This window comes from Poecilia latipinna, unplaced genomic scaffold (assembly GCF_001443285.1).
Source record: "Poecilia latipinna isolate Pla-1442-1.1 unplaced genomic scaffold, P_latipinna-1.0 Scaffold1130, whole genome shotgun sequence".
Classification (NCBI taxonomy): Eukaryota; Metazoa; Chordata; class Actinopteri; order Cyprinodontiformes; family Poeciliidae; genus Poecilia; species Poecilia latipinna.
Genome location: NW_015113746.1, coordinates 43,820 through 69,892, shown reverse-complemented (window position 1 = coordinate 69,892; position 26,073 = coordinate 43,820). Strand labels below are relative to the sequence as shown.

Here is a 26,073-nt window from a genome sequence, read left to right as displayed (position 1 = left end):
GGCAGAGTAAAGCTGGGATCAGACTCCGGGGCGCCTCTGGCTCTTCCTATATATGTAGCGTAGCAGGCAGGCTGTAGCTGCTCTCTGCCTCAGCCAGCTGCCTTTATTGAACTGGTCGCATTTTTTTTCTGGTCATCTGTCTCAGTTCATTAGGTCTGAGTGCACTCCGCTGCACGGCCGGAGTAGAGTGGTTGAACGTGTTTTGTTGGAATGTTATTTATTTTTTTTTTTTTTCGCTTTTTTTCTTAAAATCATTGTTTTGGGTTCAGAGTCCAAACTATCCTGTTGAGAGATGAGAGTTTCTGGACCGGTTCTTCAGTAGCTGCTGCTGGCGTTTGTTCCTGGATAATTAGGTCATGTTGAGAGATGTGAGGGAGACACAGAGTTTGCTAAACCTGAAAGTTTCAGTCCTGTTTGAGAATGCTCCAGGTCTCAGATCTGAATAGAAGGAGGGGCGGTTTTAAAGTGTGGCAGGTGCGCCGCAAAAACACAAAATCTTACCAAGTATTTTTAGTAAGCGTCGAGAAATAGAAGCTTGTTTTGAGTCAATAATTCCCTAATATTGATGAACAATTCTAGATCCACTGGCAGATTATTTTCTTTATAACTAGACATGTTTCCCTTGTTAAAATGGAAAAATCTGACAGTGGAAATGGATTTTTTTTTTATACTCAGGAATTATTTACTTTAACAAGCTCTTACATCTTTCTGAAATATTGCTTATATGTTTGTTTTGTCTTATTTCAGGTTTACTGTGATATTTACTCTAGAAACTGGACAAATGCTTGGTAGGATTTTGTGCACATCTCACACTTTCTTTCAGATCCACCATCGGAATAAAGCCTGAAAGCCAGTTCATGCATGACTCTTTGCTGTTGAAGCTGTGATTCTCTTTGTCTGCAGAGATATTTAAACTCACAGACTTTGACATTTGGATGCCATCAAAGTGATCAATTGCTGATCACATTCGGGACTGGCCGGCCGAATGTGATCGTGATGCAGAGCGGACAGAGTGGATGATGTTGTATAAAATAATCTGTAACGTTGGCGTCGTAGTCAGCAGGAATTGTGCTGTCACTGCAAAACATGAGATCACAAACTGGTTGGCATTAGATTTAAGACCTAAAATTACACCTGCCTTTGAATACTGTTCACATCAGAACCACGTTGAAAAAGAGAGGACAGACAACTGCACTAATGTCTTACTACACAACTTAAACTCTCAATGTAGATGGTGTAAAAAAAAAAAAACAAAGAAACAAAACAATAATAATAGTGTTGACTGTGGACGCTGACATTAGCATTGGGGACGACTGTGGTGCTGCTACATGTTTAGCATTGAGATGCTAAATTAGCCTTGTGTAGCTTCGCTAATAGGCTAACTCCTTTTAGCACAGCATGAATACAACAATAGTCTTTTCCAGTGTCTCCAGTTTTAGAAACAAAAATAAATTCTTAGTGGGCCAAGACAAGCAGCTCTTTTGTCCGTTGCTTGTGGTTGTCATTGCGCATCAGATTTACGGACGTACCGGAAACACACAATTTCGAAGACTCCATCTTAAGTCTTTTGTATGTAAAATCAATGTGAAATGAATTGCATTAAAATCTTTGTAATTCATTTGTAGAAGTTATCATGTTAAAGTCCTGGCCCTAATTTGTGGGGGATACATTTTATGATATTATATGCAGGGAAATGGCTGGGTGCTGTTACCTTTTCTTAAACCTTAAAGAAAAAAACTCACTGAGCCCTTTCTGTGTGAACTTGGTGCTTTCTGTGTGAACTTGGTGCTCTCTACGGTTGTTTAAAAACATGCATGTTGAGTTGGATGTCTTGTTTGTGGAAAATCTTGATCCCAGTGCTATTTCTGCAATGTTCAGGCTGTTGCTTTGTTGAATTTTAATGTATTGTTAATGGCGCAGCATGGGTAGTTCAGTGTTTTTGTTGGGGAGTTCAGGGACTTTGTGGATGAACAATTTTCTTATAAATGAAAGGAAAAAAATATCACTTTAAGAATATGTAAAGTATTCTCCTTTGGGGCCGTCGATACACAATGAAAACACAAAGAGTCAGCAGTTCAAAAATTTTATTTTTGTATGAATCTATAAAAGACGAAACCAAACATACATGGTTGACTTCACTGCCTTAAGTTTTAATTTGAATCAACATCTTTGTGAATATGATGCAACATTTGTAAACCTATAACTAGCCTTGTTGTCTGCCTTGGTAGTGAGGTTGTAATAGTTGCTGTGGTTGTGTAACCAATGCTACACTTGCTAATTGTCAAAGCTAGCATTTATTTTAATCAGAGTAACAATAACAACCAGCTGTAGCTGTGAAATATTAAAAGTATTATGTCCTCTATCACCTACCCTAAAACTGGATCCTTCTGCATTTACTCTCCATAAGCCTCAACACAGCATCATGTTGCCACTACCGTGTTTAACGAGAGATACTGTGAAGTTTTAATCTTCCCAAACACAAACTGTTTTAAATGTAGGCCAAAAACCTCCATTTTGTTTCCATTCAACCTGCTTACCTTCTCCCACATGTTTGCTGCTTACAGCATTCCGTGAGTTTGGCTTTTTGTAGCGGTCTTTCAGTAATGGCTTTCGTCTTGCCACTCTTCTACAAACACCAGATTTATGGAGTGCATCAATGATAGTATTTTTGTTGACAGAATCCTTCATTTGACCTTTGACTCTCAGTGACCCCCGTTTGTAAATGTTGCTATAATTAAAAGTTTGTATAGCAGAGATGTTCAGTTTGGCAACACACAGATCGACTCACACATAGCCTTCCATAGCATTCCATAAGGAAACCACTCAAGGTGTTTGCAAAGCATCCCAAGCTCCCCGTGCATCAATTCCTCAGAGCAACTGTGGGAAGTGTCAGAAAAACAACTCCAGTCCACGGAGAACTCTCTCTCTACAACCCACTTTACCCAGAGGATCGTCTGTCATCTTCCCGCTGTCACTGGGCTGTTCTGAGTTGTGGATAATCAGTACAGGTAGCTTTGAAACGTCTGGCTCTGCAGTTAGAGTGTCCACTCTGAACACAGTGAAGCTGCTGATGTCTCTGCATTGTTGTGCGTTTGTTTTTACCAGCGTTGAAAACAGTTAAATTTTACTCTTAATACAGGGCGAGAGTGAAGAACCGTGAAAAAAAGGTTTACTTCTTTAGCTTTTTCATCATCAAAAAACAGATTTTATCATCAAATAAAATGAATCTGTCTTAATAAATTCACACTGCATAACCACATCTTTGGTTCAGGTTTCCTAGTCACACCCACACCAGTTTCATGACAGAACTGAGTGATGAAAGCAGTAAAACAGAACCTGTATGACATGACGTAGGCTCAACGATATCCTGAAGCAACATAGCTTCACTAATTAACAGATATTCAAGAACAGGTTATTAATAAAGCCACCATTTCCAATGGCCACATAATTGTGCAATATGTCTTACTACACCACTTAAACTATCAATATAGACGGTGTACAAAAAACAAAAACAAAACAATAATAATAGCAAATAAATTTGCTTAATGGAAACACACCAATTTCAAAAGAGCTCTTGTTTTCAGTAAAAAGTAAAAAGCAACTTTCTTGATTGAAGCCACAAATGCCTCTTATTGTTGAACTACTTGCTGATCTCTGGTTTAATCAAACCCTGCTTATGAAATGATTTGTTTATAGTTACAAAAAGTAGTTAAGAAGAGACTAAATGACAATATCTGGATAGAAAATTTAAATACGGAGCCAAGATACAATTTTCCTCTCCCATTTTGTTAGTTGGCTGGTTATTAGAGACATTAAATTGAACTGATTGATGATGATTCACAGTCTCATGTGCGACATGAGAACATTGGTAGAGCAGCTATGGTGAGATGAAGGTTCTGGATGAAATCTTGATCTGTTCGGTAGATAAAAGTTAATGATTCCTCTAAGACTATTAGTTCTGCTGCCATCCCTATGGTGGTGTTTTGTTACGTTTTTCAGTGATTCCCCCTACTGTTTGGGAGGAGAACTACATGTCAACACAGAGTGTTTTTGTAGGAACCCATCTGTGTAGGAGCTAATTTCAAAATGGATCACATAGATCAACTATAATTTCATAACTTACAGTAGATCTTGAAAAAGAAAATCTCGCTAAGTTAGCAAAGTTATTTCACTTTTACAAATGTTATTTAAAGGGGCGGTATTATGCAAATCAACTTTTTTGAGCTTTACATCATAAAAAAAACAACACAATTTTGCAATTGCGGTGTTTCCATTAAATAAGAAAAGAGATTAAAATCACCCCAAAATAAGTTTGTTCATGAAGTGAGTCAATAAGTAACACTCCATGCCATGATGCTCCAACTACTTCCTGTTTTCTTCTTTTTCATGGGTTGGGTCAGCGGCAATAATTGCAGTTATATGGTCATTGGAAATACAGTTGGCGAGAAAGTGGCTATCAAATTTTCAGATGAATTGTTCCCAAACCCGATCAGCTACCTTGAGGTGTTAACCAAGGTTGTTCATGTACATGGCGTTAATTCATTCAGACCTTCGTCTCTGGGCAGCCAATCATTCAAAAACATTACCTGGACTATAAGGTCAGAATCTCACACAGCATGTATTTACAAAATAGCTTTAAAGATTCTGGGTGCATAAAATACTTGTAATTTTATGTAGTATGGTTTTCTTCTTAGAAACCTATTGCTTGATCAGTGTCTGCCTTTGGTTGCCATGTTTCACGCAGGCGCGGTTGCAGTTGCAGTGATTTTGCTGCTGCGTGTAGTAGACGCACAAAAGTAGGATAAAAACACAATGATCTTACATTTTGAGACTTTAATCTGTCACATCAGTCCCATTGGTCTGCTAGGCAAAGATAGAAGGATGAATAGCACACATACATGTGTATCTACAGTAAGCGCATATATGATTACAATTTCAGGGTCGTAGCTGCAACAGCAGTCAAATGGGGACATGACAACAGTGACACCCGCCACTGTCTCTGAAGATAAGGAGGATGTAATAAGTGTGTCCACACTTTTGGCCCACACACGCGTTCACAAACACACACAGACAAGGTAAACAGAGTGCGGAATGATGAGATGCATACAGAGTGGAAGAGAGTCATTCAGAGCACAGAGTGGGATGCAGATGAGACGCCTACAGCAGACTGAAAGAGTCCGTTGGAGGAAGGGAGAAATGGGATGCAGCAGCAGCGCTACAAAGGGAATACCAATCAATTTAACATCAGGCGGTCCCAAATAATGACAAATGCTGGAGATAAAAACGGACACAGAGTCATCTTCTGGCATTTGTGGAGAGAACAGTGCTTTAATTTAGCTCCATGCACTCTGTTGGACTCATTTATTGTGTTTGCCCTTCACCACAAGCTAGCAGAACTTTTCTACATGGGAGGAAGTTTGATTTGAGGTGGAAAATTTCAGTTAGGTTAAAAGCAAAATCTGAAATCAGACAAAGTTTGATTTAATTCTTGCACCCAATGTGCAAAAATAATCAGCCCCTGAACCCTTTTCTGAAATGACTATCAGAGGATGTTTGTGGAGTCCTTCTCATTCAGGTTCATTGGAAAGCTTTGGAGCATCAGCATCCTGTTGGAGGCCCCAACATAGCACCTGAATCAGATTTAAGCAAAGTCTTTGACTAGACCGCTTCAAAACCTTCATTCTACTGTTTTGAACCATTCGAAAGTGGACATTCTACAGTACTGTGGATGGAACATTGTGCTGCAGGACCTAAGTGTTCTTGGCCTCTGGGTCAGATTGGATTGGACTTTTTGGGTGAAAAGTTTTTAGTTGAGCCGTTCAGACAGTCATGATGTTGGTCACGTTTTGACAAAAAAAAAAAAAAAAAGTTTGATTTTCATTGACCTGCTGTGTGAAGGTCAATGAAAACCAATATGGTTTGGACACTGAAAGGTAAAAGGTTTTCCATTTGTTGTGAATTTTATGAGGTCTCAATAAATGCTGGTGGTTAATAATTTTTTAATTAATGATAAAACCCATTAAGCTGTTAAAATATCAATACAAACTGTTTGTTTCAGCATTCAATAAGTGTTTCTTAAAATTACATTATATTGGACGGCTTTTCAGTCCATCCAGGATTTTGTGATTGTTTCTGTGGATTTTTGCAATTAAAATCACAAATTTTTTGGTGCTCATTTAGAAATATTTTTGCGAAAATGTTACTATATTTGTGCTAATGTATGATGCCAAATGTGACTTTTTATTAATCACCATAAAGATAACTTGACATCCAGTAGGGCTGAACAGTCACTCATACCCAATGTGATTGGCCTATTTAGAGAAAAATTAGCAGTAAAATTAGAAATGTTTTTTTTTTTTTTAATTTTGCATGAATTTTGTGGGTTTGTGAAAAACTGAAGGGACGTATTGATGTAATTTGGAGTCCAGAAGGCCTCATGAAAATCTACCGTGAGCCAGATTTGGCCTCCGGGCCTCGAGTTTGACACATGTGATCTAGTGGATTGAAAAACCCTGGAAGGCTTTGCGTTCGTTTGAGGTCGATCATATTGACTAAAATGTCTAAACTCGATCCTCCATAAAGGCGTGGCAGTGTGCTAACTACTGCTGTGTTTGGCTGCAGGTTTGATCCGGCTGCGCTCCAGCCCGCCGCCTCGCCTGCAGGGCGTGGAGTACGTCCTCAACGTCACGGCCACAGATGACAACTCCTCGGGCGGGCCACAGGCGCTGGCCTCCACAGCGCAGGTCATAGTGGGAGTGGACGACGTGAACAACAACAAGCCTGTCTTTGAACAGGTACGAACGCGTTGGCGTTATCGAGTGCGATTTTAGCTCGTTCCACTTCCCCACCTGTTTTGTTTTCAGCTTCCACAGCCGTCTCTTCTCCCAGACGAATCTAAAACATTCCTCTCCAAGTATCGTTCCACTGCCTTCCCATCCTGTGGAAGTGTTCTCCATCATTTCTCTGTATCCATGTCTTTGTCTTCCTATCTCGTCTCCTCATTAGCCCCTATCTCTCTCTTCTACAGGAGCGATTAGCGAGCATGACCCTCATCTCTTTCCTCGCATCTCCATCCTACATCATCTCTGTCTTTTAATTAAGGCTTTAAGGGATGTGGGGGAAATCCCGACCGACCTGCTCTAGAAGAGCTGCCTCTCCACCAGCTTTTTTTTTTTCTTTCCATGTTTCAATTTTAAATGAGGTGACTTTTCAGCCCCCTGAGGTATCCCGAGCCAAGAATAGGAGGTGTGTGTGTGTTGCTGCTGAGTAAAGCCTCCTTACTCTCTTGTGGGAAGAAAGTGAAACAGGAAGTGTTTTCCTTTCTGCTTCATATCCTGTTAGCCAGGCAACAAGAAGACAAAGGGGGATTCTGTGTCTTTAAAGGGATAATGTTGGACCAATGGAAACGAGCTGCCAAAGTCAAAATTAAAAACCAACCTCACTTTTAAGCTGCTAATAATTCCAAATTCGTTTAGATCGAAGTGACTTTTGTCGTGTTTTCGTCTCTCACTGAAACGTTACAGCTGAAAACACAGTGAACTGAAACTTCACGCTCAGTTTTCTCTCGGGGGTTTTCTGTTGTGTATTCCACTTCAGTCGCTCTTCTCTTCCTCTTTAACCGGAGGCTGATTGAAAAAGACAAACAGTCTCCTGGTACCTGACATTTGCCTCCTCCAAGACAAACTGAAACATGCAAGCTATGAACAAAAATATGAAAGTATGAAAAGGTTGAAGTTAAATGTTTTCAATAAGAATGAGATTAAAAGAAAGTTCTGGAATGAAAAACGGTTAAGTGTAAGGTGAATTGCAAAGGTCTTCTCAAAGAATTTCTTAAAATATTTTGTTAAATTACAACCAAAAATGTGTTGTGTTGAGATTTTATGTGATAGACTGACTCAAAATGTGTAACTGTGGAAATATCAAAAGTGACAACAGACTGAACAGTGCTGCGTGAGAGCTTCAAAGTCTTAATTCAGAAGGAAGACATTTTAGAAAACCAACCCTGCACTGCAAAACCACAAAATCTTTTCCATGTGTAACAAAGTCTGGAGTGAAATAATCTGCCATTGGAACTAGTACTTTTTTATTAATATTAAGGAAATATTGACTTAAAACAAGCCCCTATATTTTACTGACAAGTTAATTTATCAGTTAGTTTTGTCTTATTTTAACTGTACTGAGATAATTTCACTAGAAACTAGACCAAAAATACTTAGTAAGATTTTGTGTTTTTGCAGTGTGCTTTAAATTTCTTCTTTTTCCCGTTTTCTTTTTTCTTAATGATTCTGTTTGCTCACCAGTATTCTCTAGCAAACCCCACTGGCCTTCATATAACTGTTTTATAAAGACATTAAATGACACACATGTGGACTCTTTTTTTTTTTGCGCCTACAGTATTTATTATTTTCAATTATTTTTTAGTTGTATTTCGAAATAGAGAGCATTGCACATATCCGATTTTCACTTTTCTTCCACTTCAGCCAGGCACCATGGTCTACTACATAAAGTCTCGAGTAAATATAAATGCGTTTCTTGTTTTTCATGTGGCAAAATGTATAAAAGAACGTGACTCAGTTCTACAAACTGAGAACACCATGGCTCATTTACTGAAGACGACCCGCAGTCTGTCTCTGTGTCCTCTGTCGCTCACAGTCAGCATCTGGACAGTGAAGCCGGCAGAAGCCCTCATCTTGTTTGGATTTCAGATCTTTGGATGTGCCGCAGCCTCTTGGGCCTCTGGGCAGCATTCAGTAGACCAAGACGGCAAAAGAAAGAGACAAAAGCACAGAAAGGTGGTGATTCGGAGCATAACAGGTTCTTGTATTTCCCAGTGGCAGTGGCACTACAGACACACAGCCACTGATTGCATTCAGTTCTAACCTTTAGCCTCATGGTGTGGGCTTGTCAAATACTAGGAATTTGTAACGCAACATGAATGCTGTAGCTGTGAGGCTACAATGTTCATTATGTCACTTTATGGAATAATATTATTGCATTTATGACCATTTATTACAAAAATGCTGAGGTTAATTTTTTTAAAATCATTTTTTAGAAATGATAATGTTATAATCCTGGATTATGTAATAAACAGTAACAAACCATTGTTTATTTTCATCCTAATCAGTATCATTTCATGTTTTTTTTGTTGCATTTTTACACCTGATTTTATTACTATTACATTACATTACGTCATTACTACATAATGAGACATTACAAGGAATAACAGATTAACATGATGGTGTGATTAGTAATTTTATGACGGCTCTCATTGCAGCGTTTACCCGACGTGATCAAATGAGACAAATTAATACAAACACAACATGATGTGATGAACTTATTTCAGGTTGATTTGAGTGAAAATCATCTCCAGGAGGAACAAGGTGAAAAAAAATGTAATCTAAGGATGAACGGTGATACGATCAGACTGATCAATTTCAGGTTGTTGTCTCGTTGTAATGCTACATTTACATTAGAGAATTCAGCTGGTTGTCATGGTATATATGAGTCTTTGATGGCTGCAAGGTCCTGACCAAGGGATTTAAAGCTAAGTTGACTGGACGCGATATATTTGGAAATAATAAATCAGTGACCTGCAGCAGGACATGGCTGCAGACATGGGAGTTCTGATTTTGTTGGGTTTGCAGAGGCCCGTTGGACACTTATTGAGACGGCAACAATCTCTAACAATTTACATATTTAGCAGTTTGTTGATTGTTTTTTTTATTATTATTATTTTTCAGAGTTCAAAGTTAATAATATCAATTCAATAGTTTACAGGCAGAGTCTTGTTCACTGTAATCCCACTAAGTACCAAGCCTGACACTTCACCTGCTTAATGCATCTCATTGCTTATTTTTTTGTTTGTTTGTTTGTTTTGGTTCGTTTTCATGTAAACCATTTGCTCTGAATAACCTCTGAACAATTTGTTTCGCATTAACAAGCCATTTGTGACACACCGCACTCTGCTTGACCCTCTGGGTTAATTGTCTTGGCTGAGTAACTTGATCTAATTCACAAAGTGTTTGCTCCCTGTGAAGAGGGACGAACCAAAAGGAACACAAGTGGATCTGAAAACGAGGCGGCGCCAAGGGAAGAACGGGCTGGATGCCTTCCCTAAAGCATGCAGGGCATCTGTACTTCTGTCAGACACCATAAAAAAAATTAAAAAAAACGAGTTGAGGACTAAAGAGAAGGATGTGAGAGCTGCACAGTGGGAGATAACAGCAGAAACGTCAGCACTGTTGAAATGAAGAGAATAATACTGGACATGTCTGACAACTTCAGTGATAGATCTAAACAGAAGAAAAAGAATAAAAAAGATATCAAGTACAACTTCTTCCACTGGAGCAACTATATGTATCAAAAGCTTTTGTTGGTGATTATAGCAGATTGGAAACCACATTTCTGTGTCACAAAGAACACTAATTCTAATATTTGTTGTATATTAATTAATTACTTAATATTGGCTATCATTTCTGCAACATAAACTAAAATATTACAAGAGCATTAATTATGTCTGCTAATTTTTACCCTTTAGGTCAAAGAAATCTAACAAGTTTTAGAATTTGAAATTAAATGTGTTAGTTTGTGAAAGATAAACTGAAGTTGTGTGGTTTTTTTTAAATTAATTTTGTAAATCTACTTTATGTCACTAAGAGTTATTTATACTAACTTAAGGTTTTTAAGTGAGCAGTAAAAACTAAAATAAAAGGGCAAGAGTGGGAACTACTTTCTACCATTTTCTCTTGTGTGGTATTATATCATATGTTCATTTTCATGTACATGTGCATTAAATATAAATTTAGTGCAACTAAATACTAAATAATCCGAAAGAAGCAACTTTACCAAACCTTTCTCTTTACTAAATAGAAACAATCTCCATGCAAGCATTCTACTTTTATGTTTTTATTACACACCGTTGTCTCTGCTGTTTTCTCTCTCCTCAGTGTCAGCAGTACAGAGAGAGCACAGCGGTTCTGGAGAACCAGCCGGCCGGGTCATTCGTTCTGCAGGTTCACGCTGTGGATGCAGACGAAGGCTCCAATGGCAGGGTCACATATGGCTTCATGCACAAAGACTCTACAGTTCCTGCATTCAGCATCCACCCTGATACTGGTATGTAAACTCAACTGGCAGGATTCTGTCATCAGATTAATTTGAGATAATCTGGTGCTCTCAGCTCCGTCTGATCTGCATTGTCACCCTAACGTTTCCAGGCATGATCGTGACTGCCAGGAAATTTGATCGTGAGCGTCAGCGGGAGTATGCGGTGACAGTGACTGCCACTGACCAGGCAGCCGACCCCCTGATCGGCATCTGCCAGCTCAACATTCTCATCCTGGACCAGAACGACAACAGCCCGAAGTTTGAGAACCTCCGATATGAGTGTAAGAAGATACTGTGTGTCCCGTTGAGTTTATGTCCTTTCCTCCCCATACACACATGAAGGGCCTTGGGCTGCAGGGTACTCTTCTCTAATCTCACAGCCTCATTGCACCCTGGGCCCTGATTCTATTGGACAACTGGGACACTCCCATTTAAGACATCCTAACCCTCCATCACCTCTTAAACACAGAGTATTACCGTTATATATATTTGTTGTTTGTCAGTTCTTTGGGCTTTTTTTCTCTTTCTGCAGGTGTAGAAGCAGATCTCTGGTGTGTTTTTCTTGTGTTTTCTCTGAAGTTTACTTCCACGAACAGAACGCTGCTGTGTGTCGTCTGCGATCTTCTTCTTTCCATGCGGGTCGCTTTGGGGTTATAAACCGTTCACACAGATATCTGATTGTGGTCACATCATGCAGCTGTATGAAAGCTAACCCCCACACCCCAAAAAGTCAGATTTTAGCAAAACAAATCAGAACTGAGCAATAAGAACTGCTGTGTGAACAGTCTACACCATGTAGTCAGACAAGTTATTTCTTTAATGTCAGGCTAGAAATCAGGTCTCACCAAAAACGTGGTCATTCATAAACTCTAAATGTTTTAACAAGGGAGGACAGTGATGTTCTCACATTGGGTCATGCTGGTTTGTATATGGTGTTTCCTTAATAAATGAACTCATCAACTGAAAGCAAGTTTATCTTTTTATATTTAAATTTGTTAATGATCTGAAACGTTTGGAGACAAAAGGAAAATGCAGAAGGAATCTTTAAAGGGGCTAATTCTTTTTATGAGAAAAATATACTAACAACTCAGAAACATCTGTTTTCTCTCAGACTTCCTTCGTGAGGATACGATGATCGGAACTAGTTTCCTGCGGGTGGCGGCCCATGACGATGACTTTGGCAGCAACGCAGCCGTCACATACACCATGTCTGGTGAGCAGCCGGAGTACCTCAGGGTCAACCCGCTGACGGGCTGGGTGTACGTCAACCAGCCCATCTCCCAGGTAAATATGAGCCGAGTTCAGGCTGATACTTACATCAGTGGAAATCGAAAGTTCAAGAACAAAAAAGCTTTTAGCATAAACTAATGCTGTGTTACTTGTACGAAAGCTGTGCAGAGCTAATTTGTGATTAATGAAGTCAAATAGTGGTTTATAAATAAAGAAAAAATTGTTGAAGTGGTAAGTGTTGCTACTTGGTCGCTGATGAGACTCAAAAGTTCACTTGCAACAGTTTCTCAAGAAGAATGTCTGGATTTTCGCTCAAACGTTAGAACTTGTTAGAGCAGGGGTGCCCAATACGTCGATCGCGATCGACCGGTCGATCGCGGAAGGTTTTGAGTCGATCTCGGCAGGTGACAATCTGAACGCCACCAGGACGCTGAGACCAGCACTTCCTCTTCTGACGGGCTTATCAAAAATATTCACTAAGATCCTAAACGTTTGTAGCTTCATTAAAAAAGAATAAGTATAAAAAGTCAACGAAACATGTTAAAATTAATAATCTCAGTAATTATTGTTTCAACAAGGTGTTGAGTCCCATTAACAGAAAAAGAAAAAGAAAAAGAAAAGGCAACTCAAACACCGACTGAGAGCAGAGCAGGAGTTTAAATGAGCTACTCAACCACCGCTCACAAACGTATGCTCGTTTGTGAGCATACGCCACAACAAACATCAAATAGGACAAATATATTTCATTAAGTTTTAACAAATTCTACCGAGATAATTATGTGAAATTAAATTAATTATATCCCGACTTCAGAAGATTTGCCTTTACTTTTACTGGGCTCTTTGGTTCCTCCTGTCAGTCTGTAGTTTCTCATACTGAGGTCATCAAACCAAATTTCAGATCTACCATGACTGACTGACACCTGCTGGCCTCGGGTTTGCAACCAGAAACCAGTAACCTGCTCCCAGTGTCAGAATCTCACTGAGGAAGAAACTGCGTTAGGTTTTCTGTCACTTTATTATTTCTGCTACAACTGATGCATACTCGCATATAAAATAAGTCAATAGAGTTTAATTAGCAATTTTTATTTCTTTGTGTCATGAGGTAGATCTCAGGCGGCTGGTGAGAGAAAAAGTAGATCTTGCTCTCAAAAAGTCTGGGCACCCCTGTGTTAGAGGACAGAATTAAACGTTAGTTTGTCACTAATAAAAAAAGGATTTTAGTCAACCTGAAGCAAAGACCGAATGCTTGTATCAGCACTTTATTGCTGACAATTGCGGTTCTAACTTCACCAGAGCCCCATGCCCAGAGGAGGCTATCTGATATCTGCTTCCTTTTTGTCCTTTGCTTCACTACCAGCAACAAAGAAAAATCAATTCTGTTTGTAAGAAAAAACGAGAGGAAAATTCCGTGTAACGATTTCCATACTGCACATCTCGGACTCTTCCAGGAACGACGGGACTGAACATTTGTATGTTCAGCACCTTGAAGCTCCTTACTAACAACCCAAGCTTTCTTTCTTTTTTATCTTTTTTTATTTGCTTGACATCATCAAACACACAACAAAACTCTTAATTCAAAATTGCCTAATTCACAGTAGTCTGCTATATAGAGCTGCTACAAAGCACGTTGTTAGTTTAGCGCACCACACTCTTTACCCTGCAGTTTCTGACATAAAGTCACATCTTCAGCCTTTTGCTTTCTCTTCCTGTCCTTAAGCCTCACTGCCTTTACTCTGTCCACAGAGGACATACATCACCAGGGAGATTGTAGCAACAGACGGAGGAAACAAGAGCAGTTCGGTGGAACTGGCTGTCACCATCACCAATGTGAAGAACCAGCCTCCACAGTGGGAAAAAGACACTTACAGTGTGGTGATACCGGAGAACACAGTTCGGGACACGCCTGTCGTGGTACGTCAGCCTGCGGACGTTGTAGCGTGAACTCGTTTGTTAACGTCTATTAAGTTAAAGAAAAAGAAGCAAAAACGTAAATCCCAGCTTGTTTGCAAAGGAAGAATTACACGGAGGGTTTTCATTTGGTGATTCCTACCTGGTTGGTCTGACTCAGACCAGCCACTTGTTTAGATGCACCTGTTGTTAACAGAAATCAGCCAATCCCATGGCAGCACCTCTAGTTATGGAGGCATGGTGAAAATTACTAGCTGAAATGAACTTGAAAATTTGAATTGATTGAAATCAGCACTGATCAGTTGAAGGTAACGGAACCAGGTGATTATAAGTTTCACTGCTGCTTTGAAAACCGTGCACACTCAACATCCCATCGACATGCCGTCTCTGGATTATTTCATCTATCTTACTGCTTTTTTTCACACTACCAAAATATTTTTAATGAATTAATGTTTTTTTTTTTTCTCCCTTCGTTTCGAAGACTCTCCTGAAAGTAGCCCAGTCCATTAGAGTGGCTGATGAATGTTTTAACTCCTAGGACGGAGATAAAGATGGAGAAAGGTTAGTTTAAATGGGAGTGCGCGCCCTTTATTGTGTTTGTGAGAGACGGTAATAAAAAGAGGAAGACAGAGGAAGGTCCCAGCGGTGCCATGCATTAATCGAGATTGCAGCTTGGAGTTGATTCGGCGGTTATGGAGAGATGCAATGACTCTCCGTTGGCTCTGATTCCTCTGCCTTGGACAGTTGAAGTCTTTATAGCCTAAATAAGCACACTCTGTGCTCTGACACATTTTGCTTTGCAGGGTGTCTCATTATTGCTGCCACTTCTCTTTCCAGGTTGAAAGGATGCATGTGGGTCACCTATAAGCAAGCCACATCAATCCCAAGATGGCTTTCTTAATTTTAATTGGCCTGTATGCAGCATCAGCTGTTGAATAGCCTCATCCTTAATTAGTGTAGGTGGAAAGCTGCATTTGGATGCGAGTGTGTCTCTGTTTGATCCCACACAATATAATTTGACTGCTGTTAGATTTAGACAGTTTGGAGCTTTTGTATGTTCGCTTTATAGGAGATGATCTGTTTATTATGCACAATTCAGTTGTAGCTTTGCTGTTTGCATTTAGAAGGGGTTCATTTCAACCAATCAGCTGGACTTTCTAAGATAACTTTCAGCCAATTGGATTCTGATTGTGACTGCTTCGTATTGTATAAGTAGAACCAAATTGGAATTGAACCTACCGGGACCCTTTATATGCCACTGGACTGTCATAGATTTATTTTTTTTTATATATTTCTGGATATAAACTGACTGTTTGTCTTGTAAAAGTCCCTTGGATAACCTTTGTCTTTTTAATTGGTGCTTAGATTGAATTTCATCGCTGAAACTTAGTCTCAAAATTGTTAAGTGCAAGTGTGAAATTTGTTTTAAATAAAAATCAGTATAACCTTTTAAGCTTGGGTTTTGTTTGCTAGCTTACATCACACCGTGAGAACATGCCTTCTATATTGAGAAAGTGATAACTATTATGATGCGAGTGTCATCATGCTGCATAAATACACAGTTGAAACTGCCACTGTCTGACAGCATATTGCTGTTTGCTTACTAACACGATATCAGGAAACGATGTACTTTATTTGCTGGAAGTTTACGTGTAATACTAAATTTTTTCGTATTACTTCTGGTTTTGTTCCACAAGCTTTTCACTATAGTTTCCTGGATTTTTGCCCCAGGTCTCCACAGAGCTGCTATATTTGTATTCTACCTTTCTGACACACTGTTTCAGCTCTACCCTTGTGGAACTGAGGTCGTAACTTTGTGATGCCACCCACCCCAAAACGTTGACTTGCTGCTTTGTAACTAATTTAGCTAATTCATTAATTTCGGTATCCGTATGGTTCTAATCCAGTTGGATGGGCCGTTTGAGCTCATCCCTTAACTTAACTTCCTGGCTAATGTTTTGAAATGCTGAATCCATGTCATTTACTTCTGATACCATTTTTTTTCTTTTTTTTTTTTTTTTTTTTTTTTTTGTTTAAGCTGGACCAGTCCTTCCTACATATTAAACCTTTTCTTCCAAATACATGATGCCCTAAAAGGTCAAACATTTGAATTTTGGCTTCGTCAGGCCAATGGACGTTTCTCCAAAAATGAATGTCTGTGCACCTGAATGTGTTGGAAACACAAATGCGACTTTTTCTGTTGGTTTGCAGAAAATGACTTCTTCTTCACAGAATGACGTTTCAGCCCTGCTGTCATGATCTGTGTTCCTGTGTACTTATTGTAAGGGTTTTCTGTGTTCAGTTCTGTCCTGTGAGTCTCTGTCTCTGCGTCTTCCCATTGATTGTTTCCCTGGTGTGTCTCGTTCCCTCGATAACCCCCGTGTGTATTTAAGTCCATCTGTTGTCTCTGTCTCTTGTCGGGTCCTTGTCTAATGTCTGTTAGTTCGTCTGCCGGCACAGTAGTACTGTGAAGTCCTGTGTCGGCATTTGCTCGTTTTTGTCAGTCTCGTTAATCCAGTTGCTACCGGTCCTGAGCCTCTGTGTTCTGCTCTGCCGTGCTGCCTGTAATTTGGACTGTGGAGCATTTTCATTAAATTCATTGTTTTCATCAACATCCTGGGTCTACCTGCGTCTCTCCTCACCATCAACCACCACACCGCATGAAACCTGCCACGTACAGGAATTGTTTCAATGTGGAAAATGACAACATGGTGATCTCTGGGACAGACTGTAGAACCGTCTCCTTCCTGAACATGGTGCCTAGACATGCCTGCAGTGTTTCCCACATTTTTTTTATTTAGATAGATAATTGCGGGTATTTCAGGTATAGAAATTGGACCCAAAGATTCAAGAAAGATGTGTGTTTGTGAGGTATTACCTTAACACATCTCAACATTCAGAGGTGTGTCTTAGTTAAACCCAAATGTTTTAAGCTAGAGGTCTATATTAGCTGGGACATTGTCATTTTGGCTTTCTTTAACTGACAGACTAAAACCTAAGTAAATATTTAGCTTACTCTAACTTTTAGCAATTTTTCCTGACTCCAAAACAGCAAATATTTAGTCTCCTGTCATGCCTGACAGTGAGAATAAAAAGGGCTTTTCACTCAGCCTGTGTATATTTCCAGTTTCTACTGTAGTTTTAGTTTTTTTCAGGTCTAATATATTGAGCAAGATGTTTAGGTGGGGATAATTCTACCTAGCTGTGTTCTGATATTGAAAGCTTAACTTTGCTTTTGTCCTCTTTTCTTGTTTCTGGTCCATAAAGACCATCAAAGCCACATCCCCTCTTGGTGATCCGAGGGTAACGTACAACTTGGAGGATGGAATGGTCCCAGAGACCAACATGCCGGTTCGCTTCTACCTGACTCCCAATCGAGAAGACGGCTCAGCCTCCATTCTGGTGGCAGAGCCCCTGGACTATGAGACCACCAGGAACTTTATTCTGCGGGTTCGCGCTCAGAATGTGGCAGCTGTACCATTAGCTGCCTTCACCACGGTCTATGTGAATGTCACAGGTAAGTATTTACGAAACATTCCTGTTCATTGTGTTACTTGGGGAAGTAAACAAGTCCCCCAAAGTGATGTGTGGAGCTTAGCCGTGTCTTTATTAATATTGGAAAGCACAGACTCCATTCTTGGTGGAACTCAAAATGATAGACGAGTTGCAGCTCAAAAAGTAGAACAACGGACCAGAACTTCACTTCAGAACCCTTTCAGAACACGTTTGATCACAATGCACAGTCTCTGTTGCCCATATAAATACTGACACCCTGTTCACTGTATTTATGCCTATCTTTATTGTTTGGTTATGTCTTTTAAGTCTGAATGAACTTTGTTGACGTGAAGTTTTGAAATCCTGACCTTTCTCCTCCAGGTGCCACTGCATCCAGTTCCTATAAAGCTTGCACTCACACACAATCACACACACACTCGCTGTTCAGTCACATTTGTGCTTAATCCAGTGAGAAATAATTAATTCTCACAGACCCTCTCTTCCCCTACTGTCCCTCTTCTAACTTCCATTTCTCTTTTAGCCCTCCCCATTGTCCATATCTGTCTTAATAAGAAAGCTCTTTGACTTCTCCAGAGGCAGTTATTCTGAGGAGGAGAAGGAGGTCTGTAATGGATTTAAGACCCAATTTTTTATTCATAGATTAAGACATTTGCTCAGAAGACATGGGAGGAAAAGAGGCTCATGAGGCAGCAGCAGATTTAATGTGTGGCACTTTTTGAGTACAATCTGTAATGCTTTTGGACATTAATCTGCTTTGTTTAAATTGGACTTTTACTTTTCTGAAAATCTTTTCTCTTGTTTTGCATCTCTTATTGGTCTTCAGTACAGAGGTTTTACGTGATGCTCTGACTTCTATCAGTTAAAGACAAAAGCTGCTAATAGGCACTTCATATTCTGGAATTATGTAACTAAGAAACAAGGTTTATTAGAGACAAACTGTAAAACTTTAGTTAATAGCATTTCTCTAGTTTTTGTGTACTGATTTAACAAAACAAAACAAAAAAAACATTTAGTGTATCTGTGGCTTAGTGTCAGTCCTTATAGGGAAGAGGTTTGATCTAGAAGCATTTTCTATCAAGTGCTTCTGACTTGAAGGGAAAATTGTCTTTTTCCATCTTCAGATGTTAATGACAACGTTCCATTCTTCACTTCCTCCATCTACGAGGCTTCAGTCACTGAAGGAGCAGAATCAGGAACTTTGATTTTCCAGGTATCAGCCAATGATCTGGACCTGGGCCTTAATGGCAAGGTAAAAAAAAAAAATCACACATTAACTGATCACTTTCGTGTACAATCTTTGACAGTAAATACATAGAAATGCATGTTATTTTTTTAGACCCAAGGTTTGTTTTCCACCTTTCTTCTCAGATCTCCTACTCGTTGCTGGAGGACCGCAGTGGGGATCACAAGTATTTCCGCATCGACTCGGAGCTGGGCTTCATCTACTCTCAGGCTGTGTTTGATAGAGAGACCAAAAGCTCATACCTTTTGGAGGTTCAGTCTGTGGATGGCTGGGAGTCTTCGCGACCAGGAAAGCATGGACAACCCAACTCTGGTAACTTAGAGCGACACTTTACAGCTCGTCTTTGTAGGAGCAGTATTATGTAAAATTGACTCTTTTGAGCGCTGCATCAGGTTATAATGTTATTCCCTCATCAAAAACACACCTGCAGCGTTCCCTCCTCTCTGTCAGATTTAGTGGTGTGATTGCCATGTGTCTGGCAGAGCAGATAGTTGTGCACAGGACTGGTTGTACATGTTCTTCTGTCTGCGGCTCGCTCACAGATATGGTCATAATGATTGACAGTGGAAAATTACAGTGAGAATATGAAAACTGCTATTGCAGGAACAAAATGACATGGAGAACAAAATATCAGATTTGGTTTTTTGAAAATATTCTGACTGTAAAATAGTCATATTTCTTCTGGGTACTCAATGTTTTTCACTGTGCCAGGGGATCTGTTAGGGGTGGGAGCCGCAGCTAGCCAAGATGATTCTACCTCTAGCTGAATGCTATTACAGAAGGAAGACGTTAGTTTCTCTGGACTCACTTAAACTCCACTTTCAGATGTTTCGTGAAAAAGAAAATAGGAATATTATAATCACTTAAGTCCCACTGTGACAAAGCAGGATATTTCTATTCAATTAACTGTCCAATAAAAGTTTGAAATCCTAAAACAAAAAAACAACAGATGTAAACTGTAAACCAGCGGTGTCCACTGTGTGGCCTGGGATGTTGTTGAAGGTGCTACAGCCCTCCCTCTAACTCACTTCACTGAGAGGTTACAACCTCTCCTCTAACATGTTAAACCCCCACGAGGTCACATTCATTAAACAGCTTCTCTCTGCCTATATCTGGTCCAGGTTATGATTAGTGACTCGTATGGAGGGACGTAGTTTTAATCTTGTGCTAAGGCAGCCGATTGACACCGTTAATACATTGTCTGTTTTCCTACAGTTGAAGACAGTGACACCAAAACTGAATGTCCACACTCATCTAAATTGGCACATGCTTTTTTTATTCAGTAAGGTTTAGCAAGAACTGATTTCAGGAATGATAAAAAATTTGACTAGTTATTTCAGTTGGATTTTTATTTATTTGAGGCAATAATATTAAAATCTTAATACAAGAGAAGACATTATGTACAACACACAGTACTGATATTTTAAAACCTCCACCTTACTTTTATATTAAATAGCACCACATCCACCCAGTGACCTTTACTCAAAAGCAGACTTTATTTGTAAAAATCCAGGATGCAAGCATGGTTCCTAATCATTTTCAGATCACAGTTCCATATATTTCAATACTCAGATGTTCAATGTCTTGTCTTTTTTGGCATATTTTTAAGGTATGAATACTACGCTAACGATATTTCTACAGTGGTCAAGCATTATCCACTAATAAAAGCACAGACAAAATGAATCGTAGGAAGGTAAAATGAATTGCCATACCCACTAAACCTGTTCCAAACTGTAAAGGCCTTTCTGTGTAAAACTTCATGTTAAGTTGACATACACACCTTAATGAATAAATAGAACAGCTTCTTCTTGCTGTTTATGAGTATGCTGTGGAAGCTACGGCAAATAAAATGTTATTACATCAAATTCAAAATCCTTTCATAACAGGAAACAAGATCTTGGAGATTGCTTTTTCTTTTGAAAAACAGAGCAACACAAAGAAGTCAGTGCAGCAGACAGCTGCTCTACAGACTTCATCTAAGCCTCCAAATCGCGATCGAAGGCAGTGTTAATGTTTATTTTTCCCACATCTGCTCCGTCTCGATCTCTTTACTCAAAAACCAAAGGGTATCTCCCTCTTTCAGCGTGTCAGCCCGAGCCCCCTCTTCCCTATCCCTCTCTCTCTCATTTGCTGCCAGATGAAATGCATACGTAGACAAGAAGCATAGCGAGATGATGAAGAAACAGAACAGCTGTTGAGACAGATGGATGGATAAGAAAAGGTGATGGTAGAAAAAAAAATCCTCAAAACAGACACAAGTCCATAATCCTTCTCCAAAAAACACCAAAGACTTTGAAGGCCGTTAATCAAAGCAGAATGTGGACGGCTTAACGTAAGGACTGCATTTTACTGTCAGTTTTCAGCACGAATGCATCAAATGTTAAACTAAGTTGTGGTTTCATCATTTTTTACCTGGTGGCAGTAGAAATCTTAAAGAGATCAATAAAAGGAGGAACAAAAGTCCAGTGAAGATCTATAGATTTAAAACAATCATCTAATTTCTCACCAAAAATAGATAAATGAATTGCATAAAGAGTTACAAAAGAATGTTGGAAAACCAAAAGGCAAAACCTTCCTTGATTGTGGTCTCCAAAGTGGTCAGACATCACCGCATTAGAAACTGTGAGAAACCTACCAAGACACGGCTGTTCAGGATCACAGCAACTCGTCCCCACTGTTAGTGAGGCCACTCAACACATTTAGAAGGAAGACTGGAAAGAAGAAAGCCTACTTTTAGTTTTCCACAAGTCTTTCAGGTGACTTAGGACACAAAGAGCACAGGCTGTGTTGAATTAAAACCTGTTAGAAGCTGCAAAGATCTGTGACTAGAACAGAGATGAATTTCTGAGTTGCACCTTAAATATACAGCCGTTTTGGCATTGAAATGCTTTAGATCAAAGCATACTTATGTGTTCCATTGACTCAGTCAATGTCCAGATCTAAATCCATCTGAAAATCCATGGCAAGGCAAGAAATGTATGTTTGAGGTTTTCCTCCTTCTAACAGAGCTCATGCTATTTTTGCGAACGTGTGTAGGTGAACATTTTAATTTCAGTTTGGCTCAGGATGTGAGCCTATCAATGTATGCCACACTTGCAGATTATTACTAGAGTGGGAAAAATGACAGTGACATCAGATATAATTGTCTTTCCATTTTAAAAAAATATACACTGTTTTGTGTTTTCCATTAAGGTTTGTGAGTGTAATGTGACAAAATAGGACAAATATTTTAAAAATTTTAAATCTGCCAGATAATGTACTTGGAAAGAATAGTTTATTTCCCTCTACATGTTTCTACTTTTCAGTACAAACAGTTTGGTGGTCAAAAAGTCAAAATATGAACTTAATTTGCACAGCTTTAGGGACTGTGCAAATTATCAGTCTGTATTAAAATAAATATTTGATGGTAGATTTGGGGCTGCACAGTGGCGCAGTTGGTAGACCTGTTGCCTTGCAGCAAGAAGGTTCTGGGTTTGATTCACAGCCCAGGTCTTTCTGCATGGTGTTTGCATGTTCTCCCTGTGCATGTGTGGGTTCTCTCTGGGTACTCCAGCTTCCTCCCACAGTCCAAAAACATGACTGTTAGGTTAATTGGCCTCTCCAAATTGCCCCTAGGTGTGAGTGTGTGCATGATTGTTTGTCCTGTGTTGCCCTGCAACAGACTGGCGACCTGTCCAGGGTGACCCCACCCCTCGCTCAGAACGTTAGCTGGAGATAGGCACCAGCAACCCCCCTGACCCCACTAGGGACAAGGCTGTAAAGAAAATGGATGGTAGATTTTTTTGCCCAGTAAGGTTTTTTGTACATGTGGTGGCTGTGAAGGGATATGAAATTGTGATTTCCACTTTCAGGGTGGAATCATGGTTAAAATATTGCATTGAAGACATTTTAAAGCCAAGTAAAATTTAACCATGGATTGTAGTTGTTTCTAAATCAGTTCCTTCTATAAACAAAATCATAACTTTAAGATTTAATATGAAGAAGTTGGTGGGGAGAAACTTAAGAGAAGACAGAAGAGTAAAAAAAATAAAGAGCAGGTGGGGAAAAAGGGCTTTCCATGAGGAGAAACATGCTGCATTGCAAATTAGCATTATAGCAAAACTACCTGAACTGTTCTGTGACGTAACAGCCGTCACTCGAGACCTGTATGAGATATATTAACCGGATCATCTTTGACTTAACAAGTGACTTGAAAAAGAAATGTAAAAAGGAAACTAACAACACTTGCACAAGTGTTGTGTAAGCTATCTAGCTTTGATAAGAAGCTAGCTTCAGGAAGACATTAGCTAGCTAGCAGAGGCAAAGAAGACACTGCGGGTCCATTAGATCTGTTATTATTAAGGGTGTACTGCTGGCCTTCTGTTAGCAACTCTAAAGGTTAAAAGAAAAGGGGACTGACCTGGAAAGTAGCTGTTGGCAACAAATTTACTTTCATGGAAAGAGTTCATTTGGAAGAATAATAATTATTGTTTATCCTCTGACCTGAAGGAAAGATGAAATACTGTAAAATTTACAGTATCTTGAAAATGAAAAATAAAATCCCTTAGAGCAGGGGTCCCCAAACTTTTTCCTGCGAGGGCCACATGACTGTTCCCTTTTCTGGTCAGGGGCCGGTCTTAGTTTTTCGAGACAGAAACCTTAGAAAAGTTTTGTTGGAGGGGGGTGGGGGGGTGAAACTGTTGACTGGCGGGGGGCTGGATGACTGCCGACGACATATTCGCGTTTGTAGATAGATTTTTGCCCAGAATGCAAATGGAAAAAAACCGTGAGTGAAACGGTGACTGGTACTGACTAGTATATATTCTGACTAGTATATATTCCATTGAGGGAAACTAAGTTTCATATCTGCTCAAGAGCCCCCCTGGTGGTTGAAGAAAAATCCACATATATATGAAAAAAACACACTGAATGCTCTCTGGTATTGTTCAGGGGGCCAGACCAAATGAGGAGGCGGGCCGGATCCAGCCCGCGGGCCGTAGCTTGGGGACCCCTGCCTTAGAGTTTACAGCTCCAGCTGATACATTTAAGTATTCTTGATTAAGACGGTTTGTCTTTGTACCCAGTAAAGGATTCCAATCTAGTAAGATGAAATATGACTCATAAATGTTAACCTTAATTGATGCAAACGTTTGTCATACATACTGCCATCTGACTATGATCTTTGTCTGTAAACATTGTGTATTTTGCCAGGTGTGTAACTGAAAAATGAACATTTTAAAAAGGTATTTTAAAGAACACAAAATAAACTCAAAGTACAGACTCTGAACACGTGGCACATAAAAAACTCTGCACATAAAAAACTTAGCTCCTTATTTAATCTAAAGATTTAATCTGTTTTTACAGCATAATGTTCCTACTTCTCTCTGTGGAGCAGTCAGCTGCCAAAGTCAAAATGGCTGCACGACCTTAATGATTCTGCAGGGCTGTAGTTAGCCAGTTCATAAAGTCTGACATTATTGCTTATGCTCCGATATGCAAATATCTAAGACTCAGTATGTTTGTCTGATACTAATCAGACTGCTGGGACTGGTTGGCAGAAATGTGTGTTACTGAAGTTAAAAAGGGTTTCATGGAGTTTTTAAATGCTACTTTGTTTCTGTAGAGCAGAATTATTATATGCATATCAGCTGTAATATTACAAGCACTGTCAGAATGAATATTCATACTTTTTTTTTCTCTCGATCATTCTCAGTTAAATACAAGGTTGAAATGATTGAGCAAATTATTCTTGTATTGCATTCTTGAAGAAGCAGTGCATGAGTTTCTTTTCAAAAAGAGGTTTGTATTTTTTATGAATCACCATTGATTATTAATATCACTTCAGGTTTCGCTCACCATGGCATTTGTAACAGTGTAAACAGATGTTAAATATTAAGAAGTGCAGGAACTACAGAGACACTGGCAGTGATTTGATGTTGTTCTTGGTTTGTTTTGAATGTAGAATGAACCAGAAAAGGAATGAATGACAGCGAAAGAAATGAAGGTTGTACGTTTGAATTTTTATTTATATTAACACATTGTTTTGACTTCTGCTCATTTTTTGAAGCATAATTATGCCTAACTTTGAGCCATGTCCCCAGGTGCCCATGGTACATAACAGAGCTTGAATGGTTTTGTATGAAAGAAATGAGGAAGATTGAATCCATATAGAGACACATATTTACTCTGATTGTAGCCAACAGTGCATCACCTAAAGTTTTATTTGAAGGGGGTGAAGATTTCTGTAATTTCTTGTTTTATGTTAAATATGTTCATTTAATTACTTCTTTGTAGAAATCAGTTCTCACTTTGACATTGAAGGTGTTTTTTTGTAATTTCTTTTGCCAAGAAAACAAACAAAAAAGACAAATTATTGCAACCATGATTGATTTGTAAAATCAACAAAAGCAGTAGAAAAAAAACCTAAATGAAGAAAAAGAACTGAATACTTTTTTATCAGTGTTGTACCTGCAGACCATTGGTGTAGATGATTCAGATGCTTGCATGGTTAGAATAGACACTATAGAGAAAAACTGGTGTCATTCTGACCGGTAGTGCCACAGGCAGCATTGGATCATATCCAGGGCTTTACCATAATTTAGTGGGTTTATTACATGTTTCCTTCTGAGCATTTATATGAGGCCGAGTGTTTGTATCCTGCAGCTGTCCATCATTTTCAGCATTCAGCTTGTTCATGTGATAATTGGTTAAAGATCATGGTAGCGACTGATGAAAACTGTTACTAGATATATATTCATAATTCAGTCATGGTGCTAGTACTCATTATCTATCAGCCAATCAGAGGAGATGTGGGCATCTTAGTGGAGCAACAAGCCCTGCCTGCTTGGGAGAGGCTATGTATGCTGCGTTTGGGGAAATTGTCGATGATTTTACAGAATAGTCATGGATTCAACATGTTGAAATGACACACAGCTTTATGAACTGTGATGCTGTGAGAGCTCTGGTGGAGCCAGCTGCACATTGTCTGAAAAAACAAAAACAAACCATCATCCTCCTACTACTTCTTCCCTGCTTCGTCAGTTGCAGCTAATTATGTTCTACATTTGCATGCCTTACTCCTCCAGGGTGCT

The 26,073-nt window shown here is 39.3% G+C and overlaps 1 protein-coding gene across 1 annotated transcript in view; it reads left to right on the top strand.

Moving 5' to 3' along the window:
• The window catches only part of LOC106959912 (neural-cadherin-like), a gene marked incomplete at both ends in the record, with an annotated part of 118,587 nt that overhangs the window by 60,970 nt on the left and 31,544 nt on the right, over positions 1-26,073 (top strand). Inside the window, 8 exons of the mRNA XM_015052765.1 lie at positions 6,622-6,794; positions 10,947-11,115; positions 11,217-11,387; positions 12,218-12,390; positions 14,080-14,247; positions 17,512-17,761; positions 18,882-19,009; positions 19,129-19,315. Of these exons, the coding sequence (XP_014908251.1) occupies positions 6,622-6,794; positions 10,947-11,115; positions 11,217-11,387; positions 12,218-12,390; positions 14,080-14,247; positions 17,512-17,761; positions 18,882-19,009; positions 19,129-19,315 (1,419 nt within the window). The remainder of the gene's footprint in view (positions 1-6,621; positions 6,795-10,946; positions 11,116-11,216; positions 11,388-12,217; positions 12,391-14,079; positions 14,248-17,511; positions 17,762-18,881; positions 19,010-19,128; positions 19,316-26,073) is intronic.